The sequence below is a fragment of the Pyrus communis genome, chromosome 3 (assembly GCF_041283825.1).
Source record: "Pyrus communis isolate YQ-2024b chromosome 3, ASM4128382v1, whole genome shotgun sequence".
Lineage (NCBI taxonomy): Eukaryota > Viridiplantae > Streptophyta > Magnoliopsida > Rosales > Rosaceae > Pyrus > Pyrus communis.
Genome location: NC_142567.1, coordinates 1801840 through 1814671, shown reverse-complemented (window position 1 = coordinate 1814671; position 12832 = coordinate 1801840). Strand labels below are relative to the sequence as shown.

Genomic DNA, 12832 nt, shown 5'->3' with positions numbered 1-12832 from the left:
AATATTAGGCTCGTTTAGAAAGTGTTTTTAAAATTACTGAAAGCGTTTTTGGTGAAAATGTTTTTCTAACGAATTCTTAGTAAAAACGCAAGTAAATTCTAGGAAATCACTTAATTCAAATGCTTTTGGAACAAAAAATATTTTCGCTAAAAACGCTTTCAGTTATTTTAAAAGCACTTTCAAACGAGTCCATTATCTTTTATTTTATATGAATAAAAACTACAATCACCAATAAAAAAAACATGGTAATAGTAATCTTCTCATATTCACATTTAATGTGTTTAGTAGTTATAGAGGGGGTTCAAAAAAACTGAACCAAAGTCTAAGAATCGAAAATCGAAAAAAAAAAAAAAATTGAACTGAACTGAATTTTATTGGTTTGGTTTCAAGAGTTCGGAAACCAAACTGAACCCAACCAAAACCCTTCAAAACGACAATGTTTTACATTTAATATTTGACCTTAAGGTCTCTAACGAACCCTGCTCAGCTGCTCTCACTCACATCTCACCTTTAGCGCCATCTAATTGACTCCTAATTCTTTCAAAACCTCTAAATGTGATGAGAGTTATTGAATAAAGAGTTGTTTTACTCTTCTTGGTTCAGTATTTTATTTGGACTGTGACTTTCATTTGATTCTTTACTTTCTCGTTTCGAGTTTTTTATAGTTCTTGCATGATTTGACGTTGTGTTATGCAGAATCAACAAAAGTATAGCTGGAGATACAAAACGAAGAAAACAGAACCAAACTCATCCCTAAAAAGACAAGACTTCATGAACTTATAACTTTAGTACTGTAAGTAACCATAATCTAGATTTAGCACATTAGGTAGCACTATTAACTAAATTTAGTTAATGAGATCAATAAAAAAGACGCACATCCGGTGATATATCAAAGCTCTTGCAACCCCACATCTGTAGTCATAACTTAGTCCTTCTAAAAAGGCAACCCCAAGCCAATAAAGCTCCCTGGTTTGTCAGAGTCAGAGAAAAGAGGAGAACATCCATTGTACGCATGCTTACTCTTACTTTGCAAAGAAGTTGTTTCCACTGGTTTAACACCGTCCTTCTATGCTTCAAAAAATAAATACTTTTATACACGTCTTTCCTGCCTCTAGATGGTAAACAAAGTACGAATCAATACTTTTTGCAAGCAAGGATCATACATTCACAAAGCAAGGATAGTAAACAAAGTATGTACGATGCAATACTTACATTTAAGAATACACACAACAAACTAGCATATAGATCTATCCTCGATTTCTAAATACCAGAACAAAAAATGTCATTCGAAAGACCTGAGAATATACATCTACGACGTGTTAGTCACATTACTATGAACAGTAACGACAGTCATATGGAGCATATTAACAATTAATAGACAATGACATTGCTCAACAGAACAAAAAATCTTACCCACTAACATCAAGAACAACCCTAGAAATCTTCATCTTTTTGGTGGTTCTGTTATACAAATCCTCCAAAAATCTTACATATTGCACCATCTTTCTATTAAAGATGGAACTGACCAATACACATAGTACCATTTTTATGTGACAATGATAAAATAGCATTTTCGAACTGAAATACCAACAGAGTTACATGTTGTTTTTTGGAATACCATTTTGTCGTGCCCCTGACAAAGTGAATGGTAATTTTTGGATTCCGCAGATCAACCACCTTCTTCCCTCATTGACACTTCGCTCCGTAATTTGATCGCGTCACGACAAAAAGATGGAACCGAAAGCCAAACAAACTTAAGGTAAATCGATTGAATCACACGTGGAAGCACATTATCCCAACACATGTGAGGGAACAACCCTATAAATCTTCATCTTTTTGGTGGTTCTATTATACAAATCCTCCAAAAATATTACAAATTGTACTCTCTCTCTATTAAAGACAGAACCAACCAATACACATGGTACCATTTCTATGTGATAAAATAACTTTTTTGAATTGAAATACCAACACGGCTACACGCTGTTTTTGGAATATCATTTTGTCGTGACCCTGACAAAGATGAACAGTAATTTTTGGATTCTGCAGATGATCCACTTTCTTCCCTCATTGATACCTTGCTCCGTAACTTGACTGTGTCACGACAAAAAGATGGAACCGAACGTCAAACAAACTTTAGGTAAGTCGATTGAATCACACGTGGAAGGACATTATCCCAACACGTGTGAGGCGGATTATCCAGTGGACTCGTGTTCGACATCCCGCGACAATCGACATCAAAGAACGCTCTCAGATATTTTTCGCCACCAAAAAGATATTTCCGATTCCGAAATACAAACTAGTACGTGGCAGCTCCTCAATTATTCCCAATTCCTGGACTCGCTATCGCAATGATCTACGCAATTGCAAACCACCACGCGTCCGTTGGCGAATAAGTAGTCGGCACGTACCCCCGACTGACCAACCACTAAGGACGGGACGCGTGTCCAGATAATGTATTCACGGCGCCACTATATATCAGCTCGCGGCCCTAGCTGCATCTTGAAAGGGAGTCGAAATTCAGTCCGGCATTTTCGCGATGAATGCGAACCGGCGACTGAGACCGAACCCGCCGAGCGAGCGGTCCGACTCGGACGACAACGGGATCCTGAATGAGCGGATACTGTTTCTCGTCTTCCAGTCCATGGACTGGGACATCCAAGCGCTCTCCTCGACCGCGTCGGTGAATCACAAGCTCCGGGCGATCGTGAAGCGGCTGCTGTGGCGGGAGCTCTGCAAGTACCGCGCCCCGCGCATGGTGGCGGCGCTGGAGAACTGTGCGCCCAACGGCCGGATCGGCGGCGGATGGCACACGCTCGCGAAGCTCATGTTCTTCTGCGGCGGATGCGAGCCGACTCGGAATTTCAAGGTGAGTCAACCTACCCCGGGTCACCTCGTCAAATCGTCACGATTCTCAAAGACATCGGGGCAGAGCTTCCTCACGAAGAAGTGCCGCGGCGATTTGCTGTACGTCAGCGACCCCTGCGAGCATCCGATGGGGGAGAAGGAGGACGATCTGGGGATTTACAGAGGGGTATTTAAGGGATTTGACAAGTCGCGGACGAGGGCGTATTTGATCGGACGGCGGGTGAAGCTCGAGGAGCGGGTAAGGTGTCCTTATTGTGGGGCCCCCGTGTGGAGCATGACTACGGCGGGGCTCGTTCCGAAGAGCGCGGCGCGGCGGCTCGGCTCGCACCACGGCGCGTTGGAGTATTTTGTTTGTGTGAGCGGGCACATGCACGGCATGTGCTGGCTCGTGCCGCTGTCGGACGATGAGAATGGATTGACCGAGATGGACGGCTGTGATGATTCGGATTTCGGTGATGATGATTACGGTGGGGTCCGCAGAATCAGCTACGACGATCGGACGGCTACGAATGGAAGCATTGGGTCGATGGGGGAGGAAGTTGTGGTGGACGGGCCCGCAAAGTGACAGCCTATCTGTCTGTTGCTTTTCTGTATTCCCGGTGATTCGCACCGTTGCGGTGTCGTTTTGCTGATGTGGAGATTTTTTGTTAGGTGTATGATGATGTGGAGGTTTGGATAACATTAAGTTAGGCTGACGTGTAATTTCGTACATTTTCGTTGGAATTATATTTGTGGAAAGTAGTGATGGGGGAATATGGGATTTTGTATCGCCACTTGGGTTTGTCGATTCTATCGACCACAAATCGCATATTCCAAGTTCATGTTCTTTTGTTTCATTCGTTGTACTGTTGAATCCCCTTTGTTTAATTTGTGGGTTTGATATTTATTAGTAAAATCTCTTTTGGAATGTCGGGATTCGAGGAGTAAATGTTCGTAACTATTTAAGTTATATTATTTTAAAAATCGAACATAATACAGTTTACATTAAATTAATAGATCCAAGGAGGTTCACCAATAATATCATTGATCGATATTGTCTTTAACTTTAATCATAGGCGTCGAGTTTTATCACAAAAGACATTAGTGATATTAAGAGGGGAAACTCACGTATTCATTGTGTATTATTTTGCCATAGGACAAATACGGGATCATATTCTCCAATACATGCCCTTATAAATCGTCCAACACGAGGTCACAAGGGGTGGGAACTGGTCAAGTCATTATACCGGAACTAACACCAATCTTTTCGAGAACCGGTTTAATGGGTTTCAATCTTTGGAGCCAACACCTGCCAAATTTTTTGCAGGCGTATCCATTCAGTTGCCTTAAGTTGGAGCTAGCTCATCTTTTTAAAAGCCCAACTTTAGGAAGCATGTTTGAGCATAATAACTCAGGCATAGGACTTGCCAAAAGAATAGCTTGGTCTGTTACCATGATAAACTTACATGTTCAAAATGGTCCACCACCAATATTACTGGTATTTTCTCAACTTAACCATTCGTTACTAGTTGTTGAGTTTTATAACAAAATGTCTTGGTGATATAAAGATCAATCGCAAATTCGATTGGTCTCATTTGAATGTGATTTATTACAAGTATATTGTTTAGATTATCAAATTGAAAAGTATCTATTCTTTGTTATACATTTACAATGTAATCAAGCAAATAACATCAAACACAATATTAAGAGGGGAAACTCACGTATTAATTGTGTATTATTTTGCCATGGGACAAATACGGGATCATATTCTCCAATACGGGCCCTCATAAATCACCCAACACGAGGTCACAAGGGACTGGAATTGGTTAAATCATTATACCAAAAATAACGCCAATCTTTTTTAGAACCAGTTTAATCGGTTTCAGTCTTTGAAGCAAATGCCAATCTTTTTGAAGGCATATGCATTCAGTTGCCTTAAGTTGGAGCTAGCTTATCTTTTCAAAAGCCTAACTTTAGGAAGCATATTTGAGCCCACTAACCCAGGCACAGGACGTGCCGAGAGAATAGCCTGGTTTGATACCATGATAAACTTACATGCCTAACAAGGTCCACCATCAATATCACTGATATTTTCTTAACTTAACCATTCATTACTAGTTGTTGAGTTTTATAACACAATGTCTTGGTGACATAAAGATCAATCGTAAATTAGATTGGTCTCATTTGAATGTGATTTATTACAAGTAGATTGTTTAGATTATCAAATTGAAAAGTATCTATTCTTTGTTATACATTTACAATGTAATCAAGCAAATAACATCAAACGCAAACAAAGTAATTTTTTTTTTAACAAACAAACTAATATTTGAGGGAAGAATAAAAACCACGAATAATTAAGAGTGTGTAGAAGAAGAAAAATTATGTCCGATCAATTGGATGCGGATTGTTGTTTGGAATACGTGCAATTCTACCACTAAAATTACACTAAGTTTGCCACTTAGTACTACGGTCCAGTGATATTCCTCTTCACTTGTAAGTGAGAAATCTTAGGTTCGGTTCTTGCTAAAGGCGAATTTGAACCACATTATTGCTAATCCATTGCGAGGCTAAGCCCACCTCTCTCCCCTTAGTTTAGATAATATCGTTTGTTAAATGAAATTTAACTAGAACTAGTGGTTGTACTACGGTCTAGTGATATTTATCTTCAGTTGTAAGTAAGAGATATCAGGTTCGATTCTCGCCAAAGGCGAATTTGAACCATATTGTTGCTAGTCCATTGTGAGGCTAAGCTCACCCCGACTTAGTACTATGGTCTATGTGTATTCTTCTTCACTTATAAGTAAAAGGTCTTAGAGCCACTTAGTACTACGACTTGATGATATTCATCTTCATTTGTAAATGAGAGGTCTTAGGTTCGATTATCGTCAAAAACGAATTTGAACCACATTATTGTTAATCCATTGTGAGGCTAAACCCACATCCTCTCCTTTAGTGTAGATAATATCGTTTGTTAAAAAAATATCAAGTGATGAAAAAAAAAAAAATTACACTAAAGCTACATTTGGTATGTTAGACCATATCCAAATGAGATATCAAATATGCCAAATAGGATTAAAAGACTTTTAGGTGTTCTCCAATGGATATGCCAGATATGATGTGACATGTGAATCATTTGACTCTTTACTTTCTAACTGCCTTTTTTTAACAGCAAACAAAGAATGAGTCAAATATATTTAATTGAATTTTTTAATACATGGGTTCCATTAACACCCAATAGAATAAAAACTACAATTATTTATTATTATTTTTGAATAGTTAATGTAACTTTAGACCCAATAAAATAATAAAATAAATATTTGACACATTTAGTGAAAAAAAAAAAAGAATTCAACACTTGTATTCAATTTACCACATCAGCCATCAAATAAAATTTTGACATATTATATATTAGATGCTCTTGGAAGAAAGTGTTGCCTTTCCCATGGTAAGTCGGCCTTGGGAAACAATTTCTTGATTCATGATAAAGTAGGAGGGAAAGTAAAGCCCTACGCCCTTCTCATGGATGACACAAAAAAGCATTAATTGTCTTTTTAGGACAAATATATAACAATGAAAAATGCTCATTATGTCCTAAAAAGTAGTATTTTTGTTGAAATAGACTTAATTAACTTGGAATCCTCTCGTAATTTTAGAAATGTAATCTCGTATTTGTATTTGTTTTAGAATTTCTTCATATTAACCATTGTAAACTATTAATTAGAGGATTCATGTTTCTACATAGGAGTATAGGGTTGTCCCATGTGTGAAGCTCAACGGTTGCACGTGCTTCATGTCATCAGATTTGTGTTGTTTGCGTGTTAGACTTGAAAATTCACCACACGTGAAGGGACGGGTTGAGAGTATAAATTCCACATCAAGAAATAATAAATCTTGAATGTGCTTGTATGTAGTTGAGCTCATATTTATACAATTTCTTTCTTAATTTGGAATTTGCATTTCTCTTCCTCAAGGAAAATATATGAGAAATCATTTCTTGCGAATTCTTGTCAGTGTACCAAACACAACCTAAAAAGGATGAGAGAGAATTCAAAACACCCAAATCACCAGGACAATCTATCTTTTACAACTGGAGGCGAGTTGTAGTTAATGGATTTTATCTTGTAATATTCTTTCAATAATAATAATAAAAAAGCATATTTTAAAAGAAAAAGAAAAGAAAGTAAAGTAATTGAAGGGGGCATTTCGGTCAAAAGAACAAATTAAAATGATATTCCCTACAACGTTCGAAAGCGCGAGTCCGGCGACACCAAACATGCCTCCGACCTTGTTGGCGCCATCCAACCGCTCTCTCTTTCGCTTCATGTTCCTCCGCGTAGAAGATCGTTCGTGATCCCTTAACCTATAACTTCCGCTGCGTCAAAATTGATCGTCGTCATCGGGGTCTTGAATTTGAATTCAGGAGGGGAATAATTAATCAATTAATTAATAAAAATGGCAAATTTTCAAGATGTCCTCATGTCCGCCGCCATCAACATTCTAATTGCATTCGGATTTCTGGTTGCGTTTGGGCTGCTGCAGCTGCAGCCGTTCAACGACAAAGTCTATTTTCCGAAATGGTACTTCAAGGGGATGATGGGGAGCCCCACGAGCTCCGGCGCCTTTGTCAAGAAGTTCGTCAATCTGGACGCTAAAACCTACATTAAGTTCCTCAATTGGATGCCTGCCGTGCTGCGGATACCCGAACCGGAGCTCATTGATGACGCCGGCCTTGATTCCGCCGCTTACATTCGGATTGCTACTTCCTTCATGCTTTTGCTAATTTTAATTTTTTGAGTTAATTGTGAAATATGTCTTTCAGGTTTGGGGTCACTTTCAAAGAGGGCCACAACATTTTGATTTTGTAGTGCTGCTAAAGTATTAACGATTCAAGTCATTTTTGTGTCTAGCATAACTTGGACGACACAAAAAAGTTGTTATGAGGTACTTGTTGTGCTATGAAGCATAGACACTTCAGTTTTCTCGATACTTCAGCAGATACGACACTTGTCGGATACTCGCTGGATACAAATATTCGGATTTCAGGATACCTTTACACATTTTAGATGGGAAATTAAGAGGAAAAATTAGTAGGAAACATAGATCTAGTTAAAAGTTGATGATGCAAAGAGCTTGCCTCTAATTGAAATAATGAATACAACTCTCACACATGAATGAACTTGGATTTGGATATTTTCATGTTAAAATATGTTAAATGAATGAATAGTATATTGCAGGGCTATGGAAAGTGATGGGCTAAATAGTTTTCGTATATTATTGCCAAAGTAAAAGTACAATATATATACAAAACCAAGTCAACTAAATATCTCTACAATAATGCCTAGGAGATCGCATCCATCTTTTAATGGGATTTCACATCAACTACTTATAGGAAAACTTATTATACAATATATTACATGATCTTTTCTTAATACTCCCCCTTAAGTTAGAAAGTGAATGTCATGAGGTCCCAACTTGTCACGCAATTTCACGAGTTTATCTTTCCCTAAAGCCTTTGTGAATAAATCTGCTAACTGGAAACGTGTAGGTACATGTGAATGACTAATCATTCCAGCTTACAGTTTTTCTCGAACGATGTGACAATCAATTTCAATATGTTTCGTTCGCTCATGAAAAGTAGGATTAGCTGCAATATATAGAGCGGCTTGATTGTCACAAAATAATGGTGTGGGACATTTCTGCGAAACCTTTAAATCTTGCAATATATAGCGCAACCATATTAACTCTAAACATGTGTTAGCCATAGCTCGGTATTCGGCTTCTGCAGATGATTGATAAACATTACCTTGTTTCTTGGATTTCCATGAGATAAGGGAATTTCCAAGAAAGGCACAATACCCAGTAACTAACCTTCTTGTGCCACGATAACTGCCCCAATCGGAATCACAAAAGGCCTTTAATTCAAGATTGTTGGAGACAAGAAATAACACACCTTGACCAGGAGTACCTTAAATGTACTTGAGAATTTGTAAAGCTGCATCCCAATGAGGTTTGCGAGGCTCATGCATGAATTGACTCAATGTGCGAATTGAAAATACTATGTCAGGCCTGGTGACAGTAAGATAAATCAATTGTCTGACTAGTCTTCTGTACTTGGTGGGATCATCTAACAATGTTCCGTTGGTGGGAGTGAGTTTCAAATTTTGTTCCATTGAAAGCTTGTCTGGGCATGCCCTTGTTAGACCAGAATCCTGCAAAACATCCAGTGCATATTTCTTCTGAGACATGAAAATGCCTTTCTTAGAACGAGAAAATTCAATGCCCAAAAAATATTTTAAATCACCAAGATCTTTGATGCTGAAGCATGTGAGAAGGAATGTTTTGAGTCGTTCCATCTCTTTAAGATCATTTCCTGTATGAAGTATGTCGTTTACATAGATAAAGACTGCAGTGAATGAGGTACCTTGGGCCTTTGTAAAAAGGGAATAATCAGCTTTTGACTGTTGATAACCAGCTTTCTGAATGGTGACTGAAAAAATGGAAAACCAGTTTCTGGAGGCCTGTTTAAGTCTATATAAAGATTTGTTAACCAGTTTTTGGAGGCCTATTTAAGTCCAATGATGGGCACTAGCAACGGCCAGGAGGCAACGAAGAGTGGTGAGTTTAGCAATAGGAGAAAAGGTTTCCTGATAATAGATACCCTCAATTTGAGTGTAGCCTTTAGCAACAAGATGAGCCTTGTACCGGTCAATTATGCCACGAGAGCTATACTTAATTTTATAGGGACCTGGCTTCTCTGCCCTCCGAGTTCCCATACACTCACATCCCCTCCTCTTTTGTGCTGTCACGGTTAAGCCACGTCAACATTTTATATTGATTTTTTATAGAGATAATAAGACAAAAAGCAATAATGATATAAAATGTTGACATGGCTTAACCGTGACTGCACAAATAGGAGGGGAAGCGAGTGTATGGGAACTGGGAGGGTAGAGAAGCCAGGTCCATTTTGTAGACCCATTTGCAACCAATGGGTTTGTGACTAGCATGCAAGGGCATGATGACCTTCATAAGCAATGTTCATCCTTTGGTAGTAGTTAAGGGCATGATGGCTTGGTTTGCCACATATTTGGCAAATAATATGCTCACCAGGATAAGGAGGTCTCTCACCATTAGCCGACTGATTGTGCTGGTTGTTATTGTTGCAAGGATTGTATCCTCGTTGATTGGATAGAAAACCACGATTAGATGGAGATGTACCTCTTCCAGTCCCACGAGAACGTTCGCCACCACGTCCTCAAGTAGCAACAAAGGCATTGATAGGTGCAGGTTCAACGAGGGAAACATTCTGATCCGTCATTCTTCACTCGGTAGTCAACAAAAGTGCCTCAAGTGTGGGATAGGTGATACGAGTATCCCGAGCTTGAGCAAAACTTACTGTCATTTCAAAAGCAGGTCCTAGATTGTTCAACACAATTTGCACGAGTTCATCATCATTCACAGGTTGCCTCGCGAGGGCAAGGTTATCAGTAATCGCATTCATGCAATCTAGGTAATCCGCAACAGAAAGATCACCTTTCTTGGTCTTCAACAACTCATTTCGCAGGAATAAAATTCTGTTCTGAGAAGTGGAGGCATACCGTTGCTCCAAAGCTTCCCAAGTGGCACACGCAATTCTCTTGCTTGCCACAGTAGACAAAACAGAAGCAGTCAATGAGCCATTTATCCAACTAAGGATCTTTTGATCTTGTTGGATCCATGCAGTGTACGCAGGATCCACAGTGGTAACACTAGGCAAGTTTTTGGGAGGGCACACCAAAGTACCATCCACGTACCCCATCATATCTCTACTCTTGAGAACTGGGAGAATTTAAGCCAACCAAAGTGGGTAGTTGGTTTTGTCAAGTTTGATATTGACAACAATGGAAAACAGATGGAATTGAGTGGTGGTAGGTGGGTTGGAGGAGGTGGAGTTGGAAGAGTTGACATTGTTTTTAGCCATTGAAGTGTGGAAAAAAAAAAAACAAGGATCCAAGATCGTTAGACAGTAAAGCTCAATACCATATAAGAACTTTAGCACTCTCAGGATTCACTTCAATTGCATACCCAATCAATAATGGGATACATGTATTTATAACAACTTAAGGATTACGATATGGGTTTGAAAACCCTGGATACACAGAACTTTAAAAATACAAACAGAAAGACATGATTACATACACATCTTTGCGTACAACAAATAATTGAAATACAAGTCCTAAAAACGAGGAGTATCAGAAAGGATAAGAGTTTGATCAGAATCCCTACTCCTCAGACTGCGGTAAGTACAGCTTGACCTTGACTCCGTCTAACAAGCCCATGTATTGTTTTGCTGCAAAGCCATTAATTGAAAGTGAATGAATAGTATATTGCAGGGCTATGGAAAGTGATGGGCTAAATAGTTTTCGTAAATTATTGCCAAAGAAAAAGTACAATATATATACACAACTAAGTCAACTAAATATCTCTACAATAATGCCTAGGAGTTCGCATCCCTCTTTCAATGGGATTTCACATCAGCTACTTTTAGGAAAACATATTATGCAATATATTACACGATCACTATCTTACACATCAAGTAAGCGAATTTCTGAACTTGTTGAGTTTTACTGGCTCGACTGGTGGAGGAATCAGCATACACACACACACACACACACACACACACAGAGTGCTGAAAAAAAAATTTAAAGAGCATACATTATACTACAACCCGACATCGAAGTGAATTGTCTTACTTTAAATGCTTGTAAGTTGTATACAATGCAAATAAACTTGCACAGGTGGTCGACAAGAAGAAGAGTACGAAAAATTGGCTTGTTTGTTACCAAAACAAGTTTGAGAGAAATCCCATGACGAGGCCTACTACAAAGGTCTCTTTCTTTGCTTTACTTGATTTATATGTTCTTCTATGACTGGTTTCTTGGGCCTGTGGGGAGATAGAGTCGACGCGATTGACTACTACACTGGAAAGATCGGGAAGTTGAGCGAAGAAGTGAGTATTTCTAGTGTAGCGTGTTTTCTTTTCTTGTCAAACAATTATCTGTTGGACAGTCTCTGTTTGTTTCATTCGTGCGTTCTAGATGCATAATAATGTAGATTCACAAAAACTGTTGGGAGGTCCATCCCAATGAAAGCCACATTCTTCATCACTTATATCATGGTTGATGGTTGGAGTGGAATCGCTGCAGAAATCCTCAGATTGACGCCGTTTATTTTGTTTCACCTCAAGAACGCATTTCTGGTTACGACAGAACAAGATAGGGAGCAGGCAATTGATCTCGGTTCCTTGAATTTCGCCACAAACGAACCCAGGACACAGTTATATTTTCTACTCGGGCTAGTGTATTCTGTTGTCACGCCATTACTTCTTCCTTTCATTCTCATCTTCTTCGCTTTCACCTTCCTAGTTTATCGTCATCTGGTACATTATCTCATACTTCAATTCTGCCATTAGTAAATGCAGATTAGCTCATTGTTACGGTGGCACTAATGGTTCCTTTTTGCCGCCAGATTATTAATGTCTACGACCAGAAACATGAGAGTGGTGCAGCCTTCTGGCCACAAGTTCATCTTCGCGTAATCATATGTCTAATCATAGCACAAGTTCTACTAATACGGCTGTTCGGCACATTAGGCGTTGCAAAATCAACGTTCATTCTCATCGTGCAACCTATCTTGCAGAACTCGACATGTGTTAAACTTTATTAAAATTCGATACAATTAATAGTAGAACGATTCAAGATAAAGAAGATTTAACTCTATGAATTTTTCGACATGTGTTGGTATAGGTAATTTCGTATTTTACTTTTATCCTTTATTTTTCTCTTAAAAAATTTTATTTTAGACGAAAATTTTAACGGTATCACTCAAAACGATCATTGCTATAAATTTTGTTGTTAAAATATTATTATCTTTACAAAGTTTAAATTTTAGCTAAAATCGAACGGTCGAGCATTTTCGTAGGAACAATTCAACTTCACGCTTACCCATCTCG

General features: G+C 38.6%; 1 protein-coding gene and 1 pseudogene across 1 annotated transcript; both read left to right on the top strand.

The window, feature by feature from the left end:
- Positions 1 to 2248: 2248 nt before the first annotated feature.
- On the top strand, positions 2249 to 3772 carry EDL3 (EID1-like 3). The gene has a single exon (XM_068454869.2). The coding sequence runs from the start codon at positions 2537 to 2539 to the stop codon at positions 3428 to 3430; it is 894 nt and encodes a 297-aa protein (XP_068310970.1). The 5' UTR covers positions 2249 to 2536; the 3' UTR covers positions 3431 to 3772.
- A 7974-nt stretch (positions 3773 to 11746) lies between these two features.
- Positions 11747 to 12546, top strand: LOC148697722 (hyperosmolality-gated Ca2+ permeable channel 1.7 pseudogene; annotated as a pseudogene).
- The last annotated feature ends 286 nt before the right edge of the window (positions 12547 to 12832 follow it).

Coding starts and splice junctions, on each gene's coding strand:
- EDL3 (XM_068454869.2), top strand. CDS start 2,537: ATGAATGCGAACCGGCGACTGAGACCGAACCCGCCGAGCGAGCGGTCC.